General features: G+C 44.0%; 1 protein-coding gene across 1 annotated transcript in view; it reads right to left on the reverse strand.

The window, feature by feature from the left end:
• The window catches only part of LOC147692134 (trafficking protein particle complex subunit 6b-like), a 267176-nt gene that overhangs the window by 90573 nt on the left and 153891 nt on the right, over positions 1 to 22712 (reverse strand). Inside the window, exon 6 of the mRNA XM_086938439.1 lies at positions 16101 to 16194. Coding sequence (XP_086794565.1) covers positions 16101 to 16194 — 94 coding nt within the window. The remainder of the gene's footprint in view (positions 1 to 16100; positions 16195 to 22712) is intronic.

Here is a 22712-nt window from a genome sequence, read left to right on the forward strand (position 1 = left end):
ATGAGTGTGGGTGTGAGGGTTATGGTGTGAGGGTGTGTGAAGGTGAGGGTAATGGGATGTGATAGTGTGTGATGATAGGTGTGGGTGAGTGAAGGTGATAGTTTGAGCGTGAGTGAGGCTGAGTGTTGTGAGGGTGTCAAGGTGAGTGAGGGTGTGCGAGTTTGAAGGTTGAGTGTGTGACTGTGGGTGAGGGTGAGTGTTTGTGAGGGTGAGGGGGTGTGAGGGGGTGGGAGGGTTTGGGGGTGTTGTTGAGTGATGGTGTGTGATGGTGAGTGGGTGAGGGTGATTGAGTGTGTGTGAGGGTGAGGCTGTTGAGGTTGTGTGTGAGGGTGTGTTGCTGAGTGATGGTGCGTGATGGAGGTTGTGGGAGTGTGATCGTATCACGCTGTAGAGAGATGTGGGGAAATAGTAGGCCAGCTGAATGGGGTGTTTTTTTATTTTTTTTTTCGTTTTGACACAAGTCTTTTGAAAGTAAAGCTAGCCATCCCTCCTGTGCCTCGAACTTGCTGTCATTTTTCTTTTTTGGGTGTGCGTGTAATTTAGTATGTGTTGTGTGTTGTGTGTTGTGTGTGCGTCAAAATGCAACCCAAGGAGACGTAATAGAGTGTGTGTGTGAAAGTCCCCTTGATCCGTGAATGTGTGTATGAAAACTTTGTTGTGGTGTGGCAAAGTGGTGTGAACGGAGTGTGTGTTGTAAGAAAGGATCCGTTGTTAAACGAGCAACATTTGTAGTGAGTCTGGATGTATACTGATCAGCAGTAAAGTATTGCCTGTGAGTTGTGTTTTCCTGTGTGTATGTGTGCAAGATGCAGAGTGGTTGCAAGCTGCAGAGTGGGTGCAAGCTGCCGAGTGGGTGCAAGCTGCCGAGTGGGTGCAAGGTGCAGAGTGGGTGCAAGGTGCAGAGTGGGTGCAAGGTGCAGAGTGGGTGCAAGCTGCAGAGTGGGTGCAAGCTGCAGAGTGGGTGCAAGCTGCAGAGTGGGTGCAAGCTGCAGAGTGGGTGCAAGCTGCAGAGTGGGTGCAAGCTGCAGAGTGGGTGCAAGCTGCAGATTGGGTGCAAGCTGCAGAGTGGGTGCAAGCTGCAGAGTGGGTGCAAGCTGAAGAGTGGGTGCAAGCTTCAGAGTGCGTGAAAGCTGCAGAGGTGATAGATGCAGAGTGGGTGATAGATGCCGAGTGGGTGATAGATGCCTAGTGGGTGAGGAGGTACGCCTGGTGTATAGGGATGTCTGTTACTATGCATATGAATCCGAGATTGTGTGCCCGATTTGTGTCCCAAGTGTAATTAGAAGCTGTGGCCACTGTATAGCAGGTTGGCAGTGTTAAGTAAGCCTAAACTGTGTTAGCAATCCATAAGTTCTGCGTGTAATGTAGTATGTGTTGTTAGTTGTGTGTGCGTAAAAATGCAACTGAAGGAGACGTAATAGAGGGTGTGTGTGAAAGTCCCCTTGATCCGTGAATGTGTGTATGTAAATTTTGTTGTGGTGTGGCGAAGTGGTCTGAACGTAGTGTGTGTAGTAAGAAAGGATCCGTTGCTAAAGGAGCAACATTTCTAGTGAGTCTGGATGTTTACTGATCATCAGTAAAGTATTGTCTGTGAGTTGTGTTATCTGATCAGCAGTAAAGTATTGTCTGTGAGTTGTGTTTTCCTGTGTGTATGTGTGCAAGCTGCAGAGTGGTTGCAAGCTGCCGTGAAAGTGTTTTTTAAAAGTTATTTGTGGTGTGGCGAAGTGGTCTGAACGGAGTGTGTGTTGTACGAAAGGATCCGTTGCTAAACGAGCAACATTTCTAGCGAGTCTGATAATGAACAATAAATTACAATGCCAATAGCCTGCGTTCAAATGCTGGTGAGCCCACCCAAATCAAAAAACAATGGCAGCCCTCTATGTGTTTCGTGTGGCTTGATGGGATGGGTGGCTGAGGGTGCTTTCAATGCGGCTTCCCTTTGCAGGCTCAGTTTGAAGGCCTGGTCTTAAGTATGCAGGCTCGGCACTCGATACAAACTAAGTATCAGCAGAAAGCAACGGGCTGGAACTTGGGAATGTGTGTATGAAAACTTTGTTGTGGTGTGGCGAAGTGGTCTGAACGGAGTGTGTGTTGTAATAAAGGATCCGTTGGTAAACAAGCAACATTAGTAGCGAGTCTGGATGTATAGTGATCAGCAGTAAAGTATTGTCTGTGAGTTGTGTTTTCCTGTGTGTATGTGTGCAAGCTTCAGAGTGGTTGCAAGCTGCAGAGTGGGTGCAAGCTGCACAGTGGTTGGAAGCTGCAGAGTGGGTGCAAGCTGCAGAGTGGGTGCAAGCTGCAGAGTGGGTGCAAGCTGAAGAGTGGGTGCAAGCTGAAGAGTGGGTGCAAGCTGAAGAGTGGGTGCAAGCTTCAGAGTGCGTGAAAGCTGCAGAGGTGATAGATGCAGAGTGGGTGATAGATGCCGAGTGGGTGAGGAGGTACGCCTGGTATATAGGGATGTCTGTTACTATGCATATGAATCAGAGATTGTGTGCCCGATTTGTGTCCCAAGTGTAATTAGAAGCTGTGGCCACTGTCTAGCAGGTTGGTAGTGTTAAGTAAGCATAAGCTGTGTTAGCAATCCATAAGATGTGCGTGTAATGTAGTATGTGTTGTGTGTTGTGTGTGCGTATAAATGTAACCCAAGGAGACGTAATAGAGGGTGTGTGTGTGAAAGTCCCCTTGATCCGGGTATGTGTGTATGAACATGTTGTTGTGGTGTGGCGAAGTGGTGTGAATGGAGTGTGTGTTGTACGAAAGGATCCGTTGCTAAACGAGCACCATTTCTAGCGAGTCTGATAATGAACAATAAATTAATTACAATGCCAATAGCCAGCGTTCAAATGCTGTTGAGCCCACCCAAATAAAAAACAATGGCAGCCCTCTATCTGTTTCGTGTGGGTTGATGGGGTGGGTGGCTGAGGGGGCTTTCAATGCGGCTTCCCTTTGCTGGCTCAGTTTGAAGCCCTGGTTTTAAGTATGAAGGCTCGGCACTCGATACAAAGTAAGTATCAGCAGAAAGGAACGGGCTGCAACTTGCAACGAGCATTTGAACGCTGCCGTTCACTCCCACACATGTACATGTTTTAGGACTCAATGCGAAGCTGTGAAATGCGTGTTTAAAACGAGACACGTTCGTGATACTGCAGGGAGAGAGAGGGGAGGTGCTGGCGGATGGGGAGGGGGAGGAGAAATGCAAGGCTGGCTGAGTCCAGGGAGAGAGAGGGGAGGTGCTGGCGTCTGGTGAGGGGGAGGAGAATTGCGAGCGTGGCTGTGTCCAGGGAGAGAGAGGGGGAGGGGGAGGAGAATTGCGAGCCTGGCTGTGTCCGGGGAGAGAGAGGGGAGGTTCTGGCGGCTGGGGAACAGATGTCGAAGGCTGGCGAATTTTGTTTTAAAAATAGTGTGTTTCAGTGTGTGAGTTGTTCATGGTTAAGGGAGACGAGACAGAGGAGCTGGAGGCTGGGGAGGGGGATGAGAAATGGCAGCCTGTCTGTGGAGGAATGCGACCCTGTCTGTGTGCGGGGAGAGAGAGGGGAGGTGCTGGCGGCTGGGGGCGAGAGAGAGGGGAGGTGCTGGCGGATGGGGTTGGGGATTGCCGTGGGAGGGAGCCTTGAGGGGGAGGAGAATTGCGAGCCTGGCTGTGTCCGGGTAGAGAGAGCGGGAGGGGGAGGAGAATTGCGATCCTGGCTGTGTCCGGGGAGAGAGAGGGGAGGTTCTGGCAGCTGGGGGCTGGCGAACAGATGTCGAAGGCTGGCGAATTTTGTTTTAAAAGTAGTGTGTTTCAGTGTGTGAGTTGTGCATGGTTAAGGGAGACGAGACAGAGGAGCTGGGGAGGGGGATGAGAAATGGCAGCCTGTCTGTGGGGGAATGCGACCCTGTCTGTGTGCGGGGAGAGAGAGGGGAGGTGCTGGCGGCTGGGGGTGGGTTCGAGAGAGAGGGGAGGTGCTGGCGGATGGGGTTGGGGATTGCCGTGGGAGGGAGCCTTGTCGCTTTCATGTGCACGGGCTTTTAATGTCAATGCGCATGCGCATTGAGCTTGAATTTCACGGGCACTGCAAGGAATCGCCACGATTCCTTGCAAGTTGGTTAAAGTCTGTTTAAGCCCCCATAGTCTCGCAAGCTCAATGCGCATGCGCATTGATAGGCGAGACCTAAAAATAGGTTTTGGGAGTATATAGATGCATAAAGTATTGATGGTAATGCACATGGCATTTAACCTCTAGTTTTAATAATATAAAAGGCTGGTTTGGTTTTGAAGCGTACATGGATGACATCAAACCCCCAGAGACAAGAGCTCTGTATATTCAATTTAGATACAGAGCAATCCCTCTAAATTCCAGAAGAAGCACCTGGGAAAATGTATCTGTAACGTCAATGTGCCCCACCTACCATTCCTTTCCCGAGACTCTTGATCACTTTCTTTTTTTTCCCCGTTTTATGTTGACCTCTGGAAAATCTGGTTAATCCCTGCCTGCTGCTTATTATCTTTCTCACATCCTAGTGAAGCTTTACGTATTTTCAAGTCAGATACTACAAGGTGGCTAGTGTTTGCAATCTCGAGATGTCTGCTTTTTCCAGTAATGGTCGCACTTACCAGCCTACTCTTGCACGCTGCCGTCATTGTGTGCAACCAGTAATGGTCGCACTGACCAGCATACTCTTTAGGGATGCTTCATACGGGTTAATGTGGAGAAAGGCTACGATCCAAACAAGATCTGTAATGTACTGTCTGCCGCCACACCAGAGGAATGGTCGACAAAGCATGTAGGGCATTCAGGCAGGGCCAGATGTGCCGATGTCACTGGTCAGTGTGTGGCCCAGTTTCCTGGCTGCTTGCGGGCCTGTTTTACGATCTGCAGGGCGCGCTTCTAATGTTTATTTCCATGATAATAAATCCAATACTTTTTGTTGCAAGCACAAATCCACACAATCTTTTACCTTGGAGCGCACCGTTACAAGTTCAAAACTGCCCAAATTTGCAAACATGGTCCACTTTAAGCATTTTAATTCACTAATGGGTGGGGCACTTTGATGTTTCTGTCCCAGTCAGACCCTGCCAAAACGCTTCAGCTGAGCAGCCTGCTTCCTGCTTCCAGCATCTGATGCAGCAGTTTGCGTTATGTGAAGAGAGGATGGGGGGATTGAAGGAGCAGCGCTCTGGCACATGAACGGCTCCAGCATCATGTGTGTTCTGTAGAAGTAAGGAAATGAGAGAGGGACTTGCACAGCGGGGTAGTTCAATGGTTGAGTCAATGTAATAGTTTGTGGCGTGCTAAGAGGGAAGTACGCTGTCTGTGCCTCACAGCGTGAATGACGAAACTAATGCAAAGCTCCCCCCGTTTGGAAGGAGACACCCAGTCGCACAGCTCAAGAAGTTCCTGAGACTGTGTCGACTGTGTCCTTGAACAACCGCATCATACTATATCTCGACCTAATAGTCACGGATGTAATTTCTCCAGTTATCCCCTGAGGAAGGGCTGGTCATCTGCCCGAAATGCATTGGGAGGATTTATAACTGGATGATTTTTTCGTTTGATGAAGTTTATGCCTTTATGAAACTATGTTGAACTTTTGATTAAGAATTAAACACTAAAGGAACCTCAACATTGTGTGGATTCAACCTTGATGAACTGTGTATAGACATTGCTGTCTACTTCTTGAGCTGTGCGACTGGGTGTCTCCTTCCAAACGGGGGGAGCTTTGCATTTGTTCTGTAGAAGTAACATTAATTCTGCATGTATGTGGACATGAGTGCGTTGCTGCATGACCAGAGCTGTTTTGGGTCTTGCCTACGGGGTACAGTGCAAGATGCTTCGCTTAATGTGCTCTGCTGGAGCGTGCTGGCCTGCGTGACCAATGCAGACAGTGCAGCCATGGATGTATGTCTTGGAGTCACAGAGATACGCATCACCTGGTACTGAACAGGAGAAGAAACGGCAATAGGATATTGGAAGGCTCCCACCTACATAATCCGAGTCTCATAAAACAGTTCAAATTCATACTGCACAGATATAGAATAACCCAATGTCTGGCGCTGAAACATCCATACTGTTATGTTATGTTATTAAATCATTTATTGAGCGCACTAACACTGATTAGTTTCTTGGCGCTAAAATTGACAGTAACACAATCGAAAGTAGAAAAGATGAGTTAAAAAGCTTGTCTAAAAAGCCAGGTCTTCAGTGCTTTCCGGAAAGGTAAGAAATCTTGGCAGGACCGGATTTCCAGGGGAAAGGTGTTCCATAGGCAGGGGGCCAGTATTGCGAATCTGCGTCTACCAGAACGTTTACGTTTAAAGGGAGGGGTCTGAAGAAGGGCTAGGTGAAGTGAGCGAAGGTTACGGGAGGGAACGTATCTGGTGATTAATTGATTAATGAATTTAGGGCTTTTGCCGTGTAATGACTTAAAGATCATACAGCCCGCTTTGAAGTAGCAACGTTGTATGATAGGAAGCCAATGCAGCTTGATAAGAAGAGGAGTCGCCGCCTGCCATCTTGGTTGCTTCAGGATCAGCCTAGCAGCATAGTTCTGCACCATCTGGAGACGTTTGAGAAAATAGTTTGGGAGACCCAGGTAGATGGCATTCGCGTAATCCAGATGGGACAGAACAGTGGCGATCACAACCTGGGTAATAGCTTCAGGCGTTAGCAGTCGCCTGACCTTCCTGATTTTTTTTAGCTGGTAAAATGCATTTGGAGACCACTTGTCCCACTTGTGCTTTTAGTGAGAGATCACTGTCCACAATGACTCCAAGCGTTTTAGCCGATGGTGATGGTTGCGGAGCTTGACCCAAATCTGAAGGCCAATAGCGAGGACCCCAGTAGTTAGCACTATCCCCAGTCAGTACCAGTTCGGTTTTACCTGGATTTAGTTTCAGCTGATTTTGATCCATCCAGGATTTAATAAACCTCATGGTTGACTGGAAGTGGCTCATAGATTTTTCGGAATTGTCAATGGTGAAGAGTAACTGCAGGTCATCTGCGTAGTTAAAAAACTCTCACCTGTTTGTCCCTCAAGGTTTGTATAAGGGGAGTATGTATATGTTAAACAGATGGGGCGACAGGGAGGAGCCCTGTGGCACTCCACATGGGATGGACTGTTTAACACCGGTAAAATCCCCCAGACGCACCGCTTGGGAGCGGTCCTCCAAGAAGGACCTCAGCCAGCAGGCCGCCCCGCCCTGTATGCCGGCCTGTCCGACCCGGTCGATCAGAATGTTATGATCGACCGTGTCGAACGCGGCCGACAGATCAAGAAGCACCAGGGCCTGGGGAGAACATCTGTCTGCGCAGTCTCGAAGTGTGTCCAAAACTGCAGTGACCACTGCCTCCGTAGAGTGTGCAGGGCGGAATCCAGCCTGATGAGGGTCAAAGCAGGAGGACTCCTCCAAAAAATTGGAGAGATTTTTCGCCACGTGCGCCTCTAGGATTTTTGCCAAGTAAGGCAATAGGGAGATGGGCCTGTAATTTGCCTTGCATCCAGGATCCGCCCCGGGTTTTTTTAGTAAAGGTATAACCGTGGCTTCTTTGAAAGTGGAGGGGACTATGCCCGACAAGAGGGAGTCATTTAGAAGGGCAAGAACAAGGGTTGGATAAGTGGAGAAGCATTCTTTCAAGATACGGGGGGGGCAGATATCCTGTGGGGAGCCAGATTTGACTCTCATCATTAATTCCAAGAGCTGGTCGTAGGTTATGGGTTGAAAATTGGTGAGGGTGGCAGAGCCAGTCTTTATTGCCATACCAGTCGTGATTTGGGTCTTTGGTTGAGGAATGCTAGATTTTATGTCTGTGATTTTATCACTAAAGTAGGAATTGAGTGAATCACACAGACACTGGGTGGGGATTACTTTAGGACGGACATTCTCCAAGTTGGTCAGTTCATTGAAGACAGAAAAGATGTCTTTAGATTTGTTTGATGAGTCAAGAATACGAGAAGAGAAATACTCCACCTTTGCTGCAGAGATGGCATTCATATATTCCTTCCTCGCCCTAATATATTTAATTTTTCCCTCAGTGTCATAATCGCGGCGCCACTGGCGCTCAAGATGACGGAGAGCCAGTTTCCTGCTTTTCAAGTCGGCAGAAAACCATCTGTTGGCATCCGTGCGCCGAGCAAGTTTAATTCTTTTGTACGGGGCATGGAGATTGCTGGCCGCTTGTAGCCAGTCGGTTAGAGAAGAAACTGACAGATTTATATCATTATCCAAAGGAGGGACATCATTAGCTAATGACTGTAGAAAAGCAGTCTTATCCATGGCGTTCCAATTCCTGGCTAGTTTGCCGGCAGTTGGCACAGTGGTTTTGTTGTGAGTAACACAAATCTCAAATTTAAGGATAAGATGATCTGACCAAAGGCAAGGTAAGGTTAGCGGGGAGGTCACGCAGGTGGTGTTAGACCACACATGATCCAATATATGTCCTTTATCGTGAGTGGGGGAGAGCACCAATTGCTTGAAGTTGAGGTTGGACAGGAGAACAGTCAGTTCCGCTGATTGAGAGCCCTCTAAAGGATCTTTGTACCAATAGTTGAAGTCGCCTACTAACATAACCCTGGCGTAATCCAGAGCTAGGTTAGCAACTTGCTCGCTAAAGGCCATGGGAAACAGTGGCATTGAGGTGGGTGGTCTGTACAAGAGAACACATGCAATAGTCATGTGAGGAGTGGCGATTTTTAGTACAAGATTATCCGCATTGGCTAATGTCAGACAGGTAAGAGTAGTGACCTCCAGGCTAGAATGGATAATCGCCGCGACTCCACCTCCTCCTTTCGCGCTAGCGCGGTCTGCCTGGGTAATATAATAATCAGGTGGTAGGGCTGCTATGATATCGGGTGCTGAGGTAGGAGATAGCCACGTTTCTGCCAGCAGAAGGATGTCACGTTTCTCCATGTCAAGTAACAGGAAGATGTCCATCTGATGCTTGACAAGGGAACGGGTGTTGAGGTAAAGGATAGATAGCGATTTGGGGGGTGGATTGGGTGGAGCCGAACATGCTGCGCGAGTGGAAAGGTGACAGCCTTGGCTCAGGATACCATACTTACAGAGCTGGTGAAGTGTATCCTTTGGTAGAAGTAAATGATCAATGTTCTTATTGCACTCCAGAAGGTCGGCCCTGGAGTAATGGAAGGTTCGGGTATTATGAGGTGCCCCTAGTCCCGGTCGGTCGCGGACGGGCGCAGACGGGCTTTCCTTAGGCGCGCCTTCGGCGCGCAATCATCGCGCCCGCTGCGCTTCCGAGGAAAGCACATGATTTATGGAAGAATGAAGTGACGATCGGTGGGCGTGGCCTCTGAAGGGGGCGTGGCCTGCGGGCCGAGCGGGGCGCTGGAAAGCGTTCCACGCCTAGTTGCAGGACAGCGCTGAGTCCGCCTTTCGAGCGTGCAAGTGGGGGTAAGTGAGTTTTAAAAAGCACAAATAATCACAACAGAATGTTAAAAATGAGCTGCCTCCCGGCTTTTCGCCTCAGGAGTGTGTCACTACAAATGGGAGCGCTTGCAATCAGCGTCCCCTTTATAGTGACGATCGGTCGGTGGGCGTGGCCTCTGAAGGGGGCGTGGCCTGCGGGCCGAGCGAGGCGCTGGAAAGCGTTCCACGCCTAGTTGCAGGACAGCGCTGAGTCCACTTTTCGAGCGTGCGAGTGGGGGTAAGTGAGTTTTAAAAAGCACAAATAATCACAACAGAATGTTAAAAATGAGCTGCCTCCCGGCTTTTCGCCTCAGGAGTGTGTCACGACAAATGGGAGCGCTCGCAATCAGCGTCCCCTTTATAGTGACGATCGGTCGGTGGGCGTGGCCTCTGAAGGGGGCGTGGCCTGTGGGCCGATCGAGGCGCTGGAAAGCGTTCCACGCCTAGTTGCAGGACAGCGCTGAGTCCGCCTTTCGAGCGTGCGAGTGGGGGTAAGTGAGTTTTAAAAAGCACAAATAATCACAACAGAATGTTAAAAATGAGCTGCCTCCCGGCTTTTCGCCTCAGGAGTGTGTCACGACAAATGGGAGCGCTCGCAATCAGCGTCCCCTTTATAGTGACGATCGGTCGGTGGGCGTGGCCTCTGAAGGGGGCGTGGCCTGCGGGCCGAGCGAGGCGCTGGAAAGCGTTCCACGCCTAGTTGCAGGACAGCGCTGAGTCCGCCTTTCGAGCGTGCAAGTGGGGGTAAGTGAGTTTTAAAAAGCACAAATAATCACAACAGAATGTTAAAAATGAGCTGCCTCCCGGCTTTTCGCCTCAGGAGTGTGTCACGACAAAAAAGTTCTAGAAAGACTTCGAAAGATAAAGGGGAAAGTCCATTTTCTTCACATGATTGGGTGCAGGGAGCCAACATTCGTGTGGGGGCAGACTGGACTTTCTTTGCCTCAAACCGCTCGCTGCCAGATCAGGCCCTCCACATGTTTGCTTTTGCACAGTCATGTTTTCAATGGTGTTCATTATCTGCCGAATCAGAGGAGAAGGGAGAGATAATGTGGAAAGTGGAGCGGACCCTCCCAGATCCTAGACCTACGAGTACCAAGAAAAGACATTTATCTGAGTCAGCAGGCGATCACAGAAACCTGCCAATGGGACAGTAGGTGCCGCCTGCCCCCTGGTGGCAAGCAAAGAAAGAGCCAGCTTAGATAGCTAGAAAGCATTTTGAGAGGGAGAGCTTTAGGGTCACTGTTGGAACAGTGTTTTAAGGCATACTGATTACTGTAAAATTATTTTTCTTTCCACTTTTTAACTAAAACTGATTAAACTTGCTCTTCCCAGTAACACTGCACAGGATTAGAAAAGAATGCAACTAGAAACGAACTGATGACATTTCTCGCCAAAAGAAAAACAAAACAAGCCGGTAATGTCTGTGTAAACAAAACATGCAGGCGCGAACGGGAGTTGTGTGCGCGAAAGAGATCAGGCGTGCGCTTGTGCGCTTAATAGCAAGCTGGGGGCCAGCCTTTGGTAGCACTTGAAAAACCCGCTTACTAAATGTCTCGCCAGAGCAGCGCATGCGCTGGGTCTAGCGAGACCTAAAAATCGGAACAATAATGCTTGTTGTCCAAGAACTGGATAACAGAGCGTACATTAAATTATTAAAAACATTTAAAAGTAGAGGAGCCCAAAAATCTGGCTTATGTTTGATAAGGTCAATGGGTAGACCATAAGGTCCAGGGGCTTTATTACCCGCACTCTGCTGAATCGCTTCTTCCACCTCAGATAGGGTCATCGGTATTCTGGTTAGTGGCCCTCGCTCAAAATCATCTACCTCTTCTGCGGGTGAAGCATACATTTCTGTAAAGTGGTTTTCCCACGACTCGTTCGCAATAGTGCAGCTGATGGGAGTAAGAAGCTGCCCCATGGATCGCAAGACCCTCACAGCTGACCAAAATGTATCACCCTTTTCAGTGTTAGCCCCTATCACTAGTGCCTCCCAATGGTTTTTTAAGATTTCCCCTTTCCGATTGGAGATCGCGGTATTATACCTCAGCCTGGCCGATTTCACTTCAAGAATTACATCGTGGATCCGATGATAAGGCTCTGCACAGTTGTTTAGTTGCCTCAGAGCACTCGTAATCGAACCATCTGGGGTCACGTTTAACACGGGAAATGGGTTTGGACAAAAGAGTTTTTATAGCTAAGCAAAGTTTATTAAAATCATGGTCGGCTTCAGGGAGTGGATCTTGGGCGGATAAATACAAATTAATAAGATGTATGTTGTCCTTTACTACTGACTGAAACAGATTATTATCTAAGCCCCTCCATATTAATCTCAGGCTGCCAGTGGAGGGTGTTAGATTCCTGCCCCACATAAGTGAACATGGGCCGTGGTGCTAAACTTAGCCCTATTCTGATGGGATTGTGGTCTCCTAGACCCGTGGCAATAACTTCAGCTTCCATTAGATGGTCAGCAAGATGGGGGGATATAAAAAATAAATCTATGGTTGAAAAACACCCCCTTCCTCTAAATGCTGGCACAGAGTGATTATTTGCGTGTGTTGCGCCCGCAATGTCCATGGCATTGGTAAAATTATACATGCTCAAAAACTTCGCTAACACAGCGCCCCTACGGCAGGTAGAGCTGGAATTATGAGACCCTGAGCTATGTGGCCTGTCTATTAATTCCGCATTAAGATTACCCCAGTAATTTTTGCTGATTCTTGCTGGGAATCAAAAATCTAAAATTAATCAAATAAAAAGAGAGTCTCCATTTGTACAATAAAGCTTGGGAGGGGGATACAATATTATAACAATGGAACCCATTAATGTGTAATTCTTGGATGGACCAGGTGGACCAGGTCTCCTGAAACATAACTATATCCTGATCCTTTATTAGACATAGCCAGTCGAGGTGGCCAAGCCTCTGTTGAAGGCCAGCCACATTCCAGCTCAAAATGCTTAAATCTGTGTCTACCTCTGCTTTAGATGTTGTTAGACAATCAGCTAACGTATCAATGGGAGGGAGGGGATGCAAAATCCTCAGACTTTTCCAGGGAACCAGGTTGATGTTCCGATAGGGATATTGGTCAAACTTCAATACAGATTTTCTGTGTTTATAAACTTACCGATGGCAAATGCATGAAAAATGTTTCTTTAGAGCCTTAATTCTTCTGATGATTCACAGAGCACCCTGGACGTTTATTTATTTCTCTATTCACGTCACAAACTATGTTTATAATATCTTTCAGCACCGGATTACATAGCTATACACCGCATCTAATCCACCTAATTTATCACACTGTAAACCTAGTTTGATAAAACATATAGTTGTTACTATGTTTACCTACATATTAGTAGGATGTTATCCTCATACTGAGTGCATCAATCTTTTTGTTTAGATTTCCCTGATGAAGTGCACCAAGTGCACGAAATGCATTGGGAACGCTTTGCAAATACTTGTGGAAATATGAAAATCAAAAACATGTGAATTTCGTCTATATGAAATCACCCTTGAATTTAATGAATACAATTATCTTCGAAATAAATACTTTCTGGTATACTAAGTTCCATTGGACTAATACTTTAAAATTTGAACGCTACATAGCGGATTGTAAGCTGTGCCCAGCGGGCCATCCCCTATTTAGAGGATGCTTCTAATCAGTAATTAACAAGTAACTGTTGACATCCTTTTCAAAATCTTTTGCGGCTGTACTATAGGCATGATCAGGCTATGAAGTCTGTCAATTAGAAAGGGCATTTGCCTGCTGCACTGGCTCCCTATTAGGAAGCGCATCACCTTTAGGCTATTTGCTCGGTCTTCCTAGCCCTTTATCATAAAGGGTAGAAACCTCTTTCTGCTCTCGTTAATTGGTATATTCCAGGTAGGATGCTTATGTCCTCCCAGGGTAGGAAAGATGGGGCAGCTGTTCCATTTCCGTGGCCGCCGCTAGGTTATGGAAAACTATGCCTGGCCACATCTTTTAGGTGATGCCTTTATTTTGTTTAATAAAAACCTGGAAAGCCTAGTTATTCTCATCACACCTCTTTTAGGCAATGTAGCCGTTAGAGGGGACTGCTTATTAGGTTTAGCACTTGGATACCCTCAGGTTTAATGTGCTTTATACATTTTAATTTCTTTTCCATTTCGTTGCTTAACATGTGATGCACGGACCGGTGTGGACCAACTGCACCTATTAACCATCAACAATTTGAGCTGCATAACTATATAAAGGTGGTTCCTCCCAGCAGCTTAATAGTTTCACCAAGTAACATTAATACTTAGTCTGCTTTATTGCCTTCCCAATGTATTGGATATAGGTATTGATAAAATCAACGGAGATATGTTTAAAAAAAATCATGAGCATTTAAAAAAAACTTTTTAGTCAGAAGCTGGTTGCTAGTTAAGGATAGAGCATTTGTGAACTTGAAAAGTTACTGTTCGCATTCAGAAACACTACGACCTGTACTAACAATCAGTTTCTGACTAAAAACAGTTTAAATTGCTTATAATTTTCTAGAAAATCATATGCATCTGCACACTCTTCCAGTATTCTAACCACTCCGTAATCTATGCATGTACACACAGATAGAATAACCAGAAGGCCATTCTAGGTTGCATGTTCTCCTATCCACTGCTTTACATGATCTGGTACTTAGACTTAATTCGCCTACTCTTTTGTGTTGTAAAGGGAACATACCTGCACTGTGTCAAAGGCTACAGACAAATGAAGCAGCCCCAGGACAGCAGCCCTAACCCGATTAACCTGGCGCCTGATGCTACAAGTGGCGGCAATTAGTGCAGTCTCTGTGCTATGACCACTTCCAAATACATTTTGTGAGTGGTCAAGAATGTTGCAGGTATTAATCAGCCTCACTAATTCTTGATTGAAATATTTCTCTAAACGTTTTGCAGACGTGGGCAGAAGAGAAATAGGGTGAACATTTTTTCATGTCATCAGGGTCAACATTAATAGTTTTTTAAGCCAAATGACTGTAGCTTCCTTCCAAAGATGCAGAAAGATTCCAGTATCTAAGGCATAATTGTGTACACCCAGAAGAGTCTCAGCAATATAATCAGGAACTAACTAACTACAGGATTTTGGGTGGGCAGAGATCCACTGGAGACCCAGACTTAAGGTTCATTAGGAGCTCCTTGGGTTACTGCACCAAAATGTAAGGAAAGACCATGAATCTAGCGGACATGGTTGAGATGCCCATTGCTTCAATCGAAAAACTATGAACAGCTGAGAAAGGAAATTTGGAGTAAATGTTAAGGATTTTATCTCTGAAGTATATAGCTAGTCTTTCACAGAACTCTTCTGGGGGACCAGTAAGGCTAGGAATTGAAGTCAGAGAAACTACTTCAATTACTTTAAAGATTTCCTTAGAGTAATGTCCTTCCAGTTTTATTTATTCTGAATAGAACATTGATCTAGCAATAGCAAGTTTGTATCAGTGTATAAGATATTTGTGATTCGCTTTATTAATAGGCGTGCGGTGCAATTGCCATTTCTGCTCTTGTCTATTACAAATGTGTCGATTTTTAAGATCGCCCTTGAACCAAGGAGCTGAAGGTTTGGATTTGGTGCAGCGTTTAATTGTCAGCGGCGCGACAATATCAAGTGCTGTTCCAATCGATTTCTGAAAACCTTCAGCCTTGAGATCAGACACAGTACCCGCAGAAATTTGAGCAGTATTAAGTTCCGGTTCAAGGACAGCTGGTCTAGGGATTATTTATTTTAGGGCTGGGGCATGATGGAAACATGTAAATTTCTGACATTTTGCATAAAAATAGAACATTCCAAAATGAGAGCTCTGGAATTATTTGCTGCTGAAATCATTACTAGTCCTCTTGATGTCTCTCTTTGGGTATCCCCTTATTTTGTTACTGCCCTCTTAACTGTTACATGGAAAAGCAACAAGGCATCTCATTGTTGTCATCTTATATGATAAAAAAGTAACCAGTGTTGTGTTAATTCCTTCAATGATTGGAAAAACATTGAATGGAAGGCTTACTTACTATAAAAGACTAGTTCATCAACTGCAAATCAGTTTTCGAATGGTGAAAGGGAATGGGGCTTGGAATAGTTACATAACAAACGCTCAGCTACCTTTGACATGTGGAGTCCTGCTTTCAAATCAATTTATTCAGTCAACTTATTTTTTGTTCCTTGTGTACTGCAACAAGTTGGTGCTTGCAAAAAATTATACTGTGAAATTGGAAATCGAGAAACAGACTCGAAAAGTGATGACTGGCCAGATGATTTGTCCCACCAGTATCTTTGGGAAGAGTGAACATAAACTAAGGGGTGACAAACCCTTAAAGAATATGGTATATGTACTCGAATCTATAGGACTAATCTGCTGATTCCTCTCACTTGTAATGCAGTAGTCCGTTTCTCTGTCAGAAACAAACAAGCTGTCTCCTTATCTGTCACCTTATTTTCCATTAGCCTAAGAGTGTCCATTTTTTTCTTCAGTCTTGATGGTTATAGTTTTATATGCACACTTCGGTATTTTTACAACGATTGACAATCTCTAAACTTTAAAAAGTGAAGCTTTGGACAAACTGCCTACAAGACTTTGTCTATCTTTTGTCAAAAGACAGACTCACTAACATTACAACTTTTGTTTCACAATACTGTTTAATTATGGTATCAACAATTGTGCATTGTTTTTGTTTACCAAGGGCACTTACATGCTGGCATAACTGGAACCTCCGCTGTCACAGTGCTGTTGATGCCAAGGTTGGATAATGCTCCTTTCACAAGTCCACATGTATATGCTAAAAACTAAAGAAGAAGGGCATGGGTTAGAAACGTTTTGCTTGTGAGCTACAAGAAACTGGAAAGCAGAATGTTCAAAATTAGCCAAAAATGGTTCAATTGAATATCTTTTTTTTCCCACCGGTCTAATGTTCGAAGGCTGTATATGTAATCGAAGAAATATAAGTATAAACAAATACTAGCAAAGCCAACAGGCCCGGCCTTGGCACGCTGGTTCAAATGGATATATATATATATATATATATATATATATATATATATATATATATATATATATATATATATATATATATATATATATATATATATATATATATATATATATATATATATATATATATATATATATATATATATATATATATATATATATATATATATATATATATATATATATATATATATATGGATATATATATATATATATATATATATATATATATATATATATGGATATATATATATATCCATATATATATATATATATATATATATATATATATATATATATATATATGTTAGAGCAAATGTCCCTTGCTGGAGGAGGAGCGGCCATTCAGCTGGTGCCGGTGCCGAGTCAAGGACAAGACTCGTGAAACTTTCCAAAGCAATTGAAATGATACACCGCACTCTTCTAGGTTTTGATTAAGCTTCTTTAATCCATCAAGGAAAAACTTCCTCACCTACGCGTTTCAAACAGATTACTGTTCTTGCTCACGGTAGTTACAAGTCCATTTTTTCTTTTTACTATTTATACCCTCCTGCCCATATGGCAATTAGGATGCATTATGGGAGGGGTAGTTTTTGGTGAAAACAAACCATGTCAGGTCACTTTCGCAAGTTATCACAGTCCAATTAATTGACTTGAAATGACATATGATGGCTAAGTGCCTGTGGTTTTAATAAAATAAAACCATTTACAAAGCGAAATGAATTTTGATCTATCTCGCTGTGTGAGTGTACAGATAATGTACAAACTAGGTGATAGCTAAGTGCTACACGTAGAAGTCAATGACTTGTAACTTGCTTCAGGACTCTGACATTATTTAAAATAAACGCTGGTAATAACAAACAAAAAAGTTTAACTTTTACATATGTATTCAGTTATACCCTATATATTTTCGACTTCTAAGCATTGTGTACTCAAAGGAATCAAAACGTCTAGATTAAGTTTCAAGTTTGCATTTCAAATCAATGTTATTTTAGATTCCAAAACTAATTTGTGAGAAAAAGTCTATTTGTCAGAAGAGAATGTCATATTGTAACCGGAGATTTCCATACAACTGGTCATGTGATTGCATTTGGGCTCTTGGATAAGTCATAAATGTACATAAAGTTCTTCGTCCCCGTTTAATCCTTGGGGGGTCTTAGTTTTGAATTTTATTATTAATTTTGACTCCAAACGTCTGAGTTTCTGTAGGCGATTACCTCCTCTCTCACTGTCTGGTATCATTGCCAGTCCTGAATATCTAACATTTAACCAGGTTTTATTCTTGTGAGTTGTGAGATGTTTTGCCATAGCATAAGTTTGGTCCTTGTTCTGCATGGCCCTAATATGTTCTAACATCCTTTTCTTTAGGGCACATATGGTCGATCCAATATATCTCTTGCCGCATTCACATTCCAGGAGATAGACAACATAATGGGATTCACAAGTGATCTTAGTTTGGATTTCAAAGGGTTGGCCTTTCGGATCTGTTATGGATTTGAGATTTCTTCCAATTTTACATGCTTTACAGGATAAGCATTTGGTGAATCCTTTTTGTCTTTTCTCTAGCCATGTTTCCTCTCTTTTGTTTATGAAATGGCTGTTGACCAGAATGTCACCAATTGATGGTGCTTTCCTGAAAGAAAGTAAGGGGGCATCTCCTATGGTGTTTCCAATATCAGGATCCTTTTTTAATACACTCCAGTATTTGGTGACCGCTTTTCTTATGTTTGCACTTTCTTTTGAATATGTCAAGATGAGGCGTGGTTTCTCTTCCTTTGTTGTTTCAGTATCCTCTTTTTTCTTGACTATCAGCGTCTCAGTTCTGGTTTTATCTCGTGCTCTTATTTCTCCTCTTTTTATTGTTTTCATCTTGTATCCCCTTTGGGAGAAACGATTGACTGTTTCTGCAAATTTGTTTTCCATTTCCGATGGTTCAGAGCAGTTCCGTTTCATCCTTAAAAACTCTCCATAGGGTACATTTGATTTCAAGGAAGTTGGATGAAAACTTGTCCCATGTAAAATACTGTTGGTGGAGGTTTTTTTGCGGAAAAGGGTCGTATGTATGATGTTATCTTTGATATATACTTTTGTATCCAAATAGTTGATCTCCTTCTCTTGGATATCAGAAGTAAATTGTAGGCCTACATTATTCTGATTCAAGATTCTTATGTATTCCTCCAACTCCTCCCTGGTTCCATTCCACACCAGGAAGAGATCATCGATAAATCTTAGCCAGAGAACTGTCTTGGCAGTATATGGTTCGTTTTCTTCTCTCCAAGCTATGTGTTTCTCCCACCATCCCATGGTGAGATTAGCATAGCTTGGAGAGAAGGAAACTCCCATGGCAGTTCCGCAGTTTTGCGAGTATATGCCATTGTTGAACAGGAACACATTGTTCGTTAGGCATATGCGTATCATGTCCAACAGCATAGCCGAGTGTTTTAGTTCCCCTATTGGTCTCTGTCTTAGGAAGTAAGCAATTGCATCAAGACCTACCTGGTGATCTATCGATGTGTATAGTGAGACTACATCAATTGTAGCTAACAGATAAGTTGGTTGCCATTGTGTGTCCATTATTGTTCGAATACTAGCAAAGCCAACAGGCCCGGCCTTGGCACGCTGGTTCAAATGGATATATGGATATATATATATATATATATATATATATATATATATATATATTCTCCAAGTCAGCAGCGCACCCCTCAACTCTGGAACGCAACAAGAAAGAAGGAACAGAAGACCCAGGATGCAGGTGAGTTTTTTATTTGGCACACCTTGTCAGCATAACGTTTCGACCTGCCAAGAGGCCTTGGTCACATGACGCAATGAGAGAAGTGAGCAGTTTTGCAAGTGCAAGAAAATTAGTGCATTTCATTGGCTGACTCGAAATTAAGGCAGTGGTATGTAGCAATAGACATAGAAAACACATTCATTTAGTGCTCATAGCGGGGTAATCCCCGGGAACATTCACTGTTACAAATATATTAATGTATAATTTAATCCGATAAAAACAACATTAATTACCCTATACACAATTGATGTAAAATACTTGGATAAAAGCTTTGTTAATAAATAATTATAAAAAATTATTTCGGATTAAAAAACCACCATAAAATATTATGCTTATATACAAAAATCTATCGGTGTATGATTTTGTAATTTGAGTGAAGAATATGTAGACCGGAAAATACTGAATCCCGACCACACTTTCCCTTTAGTCAATTTTTCCCTGCTTTTTAATGGAACACAGCAATACCACCAACCCTATATTTAATGTCTAGTTTTTTTGGGGACAGTCAACTATTTGTGAATGTGTGAAAATCAAAAATGCTTTTTTTCAGAATTTTATATAATCATAAAAAACAAGTAATGCTTGATGTTTCATGTAGGTTACTCCTAACCTACAGCAAATACTCAAGGTGATACACAGAGCGTAGGAACCTGTCGGACGAGTTTTGTCACTGACCAACCTAGCTGAAAATGTATGTGGAATTGGTCCAGTGAAAGAAATTGGGCAACTGTCAGAATACATCTCTGATGGATAATGGCACATTTGGACAAAGTACTAAACAATCCTAGTTGTTAGAGATAAGTATGGAAATCTTCTGTAGAATTAAGGCCCCGTGGGGTCTTACTGTCCACTTCTAGAATATATCTTGTTTCTAGTGCTCTTAAGATACGCTCCCTATTTCCACCTCTTCTCAAGGGACCCACAGTATCGATGGCATAGTATCTAAGGAGTCCACTGTTGTTGTTGTGGCACTCCTTGAAATGCCTGGCAACTGGGTACGTGGCATCATTGGTGTTGATTGCCCTTATGTGCTGGAGTATCCTTTTGTGGACCTGCAACTTGGTACTACCAATATATTGCAGGCCACACGGACACTCCAGCACATAGACCACCTACTCACTCTTGCACGTCAGTTATTTATTGATTTTTCGGGGCACCGGGGAAAATGCTGTCATGAATTCAGTTTTGCTGATTCCATGCGAGCACGCCTTGCAGCTGGAACATTTTCTAAATCCCTTGCTGGTTGCCATCCAGTTTTTTGGGGAGATCACCTCAGGACTAGATTTCACTAAGGCATCCTGCATGGAATATGCCTTCCTGAATGTGATCGCTGGTTTGATAGGCATATGTTCACCAATTACTGGATCAAACCGGATTAAGTTCCAGTGTTTGTTCACTATTTTCCTTAGTGCCCCATGCTGCCTATTGCAGGTCCAAATTAGTCTGGTTGGTTGGTGTATCTTGATTTCTATGGAACTCTGAGCCTTCTTGTGGACCAATGCGTCATCACGGGACAATGCATTTGCCTTGTTGATAGCTGTATCTATTATGGTCTCTTTATACCCTCTAGCCAGGAGCCTCTGTTTGCTCGCTGCCTGTGCTAACTTGCACTGATCGTTTGTGCTGCAAATCCGCCTGATCCTGAGCATTTCCCCGTAGGGGATGCTTCTAATCAAGTGCGGGGTGTGATGGCTATCAGCATGGAGTACAGTATTGCCCGCAGTGGGCTTTCTGTACAATTTTGTTTCCAACTTGTCCTCATTGATTTCGATCGTGATGTCCAAAAAATGTGCCTGGGACTGACTGATGTTTGATGTGAACGCCAAATTAAAGGCATTACAATTAAGGATTTCAACAAAATTAACTGCCTCTTCATGTGAACCTCGCCAAATCAAGAGAATATCATCGATGTACCTATACCATCGTATGATATGACTATTGCAGATGTCAAGGTGGTCACCAAAAAGAAAAAAGAACACATATAGTTGCCTGAACGCGGTGACTATATGCTTGCATTAAAATTGTTACATTTGCAAATTAACTATAACATATACCTTTAACTAAACCATATGGGTGCTACCTATCAGGCATTTGTATTTAGAATAGTTATAGAACCCATTTGCAGTGTTATGCCCCTCACAGAAACATATATGACTGTGTGAGGGTAAATAGAAGATATTATTGCTTTGAATTAAAACAAGCCGAAAATATTAGGTAAAATACACAAGGATGACAAAATAAAAAAAATAAAAAAATAATGGAAAGAAAGAGGCTAAGCATGGGCGGAAAATCCGTTTCGCTCGCGGATTTTGCGGATTTTCGGTAAATTCGCAATCCGCGAGATTTGCGAATCTCCCGCAAAATCCGCAAATCCGCGAGCAGCGGATTTTGCTCGCACTGTTCGCACTGTTCGCGCCCCGCGAATAAGTGCAAAATTGCAGAAATACGATCTTAGCAAAACTGAAACTACTTACCAGGTTCAAAAGTTCAGGCTCATCATTAGTAGCCATTTCCTGTAGTGCTTCCTGAGGGGCCCCTCCAGAGTTCAGTTGCCAGTTGCAACTATTATGTGACCCTGCTCTGAACCTCAGAATAGTTACACATATGACACAAAGGTCCTGAATTACAGCTAAGGGAGACAAGCAGGAGCCAGGCTGGAAGTTCAAATCCATTAATCAGCCCCTAATTCATTATTGTCAGTTGGGGCAGGGCAGGTGTTGTAACTAATATTGCAACAATGAAAGCACTTAGCAAGTGCAAAAGATCACTAATCAGGAAGCACTAAGGAAGCAGGTGCCAGCTAAAAAAATATTCTGTGACACATTAATCAGCCCCAAATTAATTCAGGTCACTTGAGGCAGGGAAGGTGTGCTTGCGTTGCCATAATAATGTACACTGACTGGACAACCAGAGGGTGCTGTGATGAAACAGAGGGTGGCATGGGTGGGCCAGAGGGTGGCATGAGTAGTCAGAGAGTGGCAGTGGTGACAGAGAGTGGCAGTGATGAAGAAGAGTGTCCCAAACAGGCTGGACACGTAGAAACAACAAGTTCGCGAAACTTGCGACCCGACAGGTAAGTTCGCAATTTGCGACATTGTACAAAACCCTCGCGAACTGGCAGAAACCCGTGCAAACACAAAAAAAAAATCCGCAAATTCGCGAGAATTCGCGGATTTTGCGGATTGCGAGTTCGCAAATCCGCAAAATTCCCGAACGCGAGATTTGCAAAATTCGCCCATGCTTAAAAGAGGCATCAACAAAAAGTACTGGACTACAGGCCCGGGCACCAAGGTGCACCTCTTTTAAGGTGGATGTGCACAGTTGATGAGGCAAAATGAGTCACTTACAGTGCAAGAGAGCCAGTGGCTGAAATGGGCAGACACACTACCCCATTTGTGATGCTGTGGTAGCAGGAAGCAAAAAATGGATAATAATTGAACAGACCGATGGATGAAGAGGGCTGATCCAAAGCCCTTCTATATATCTATATATGCTTTTTTATTAGTGATTTTCTATGGT

This window comes from Lissotriton vulgaris, chromosome 9, assembly GCF_964263255.1.
Source record: "Lissotriton vulgaris chromosome 9, aLisVul1.2, whole genome shotgun sequence".
NCBI lineage: Eukaryota > Metazoa > Chordata > Amphibia > Caudata > Salamandridae > Lissotriton > Lissotriton vulgaris.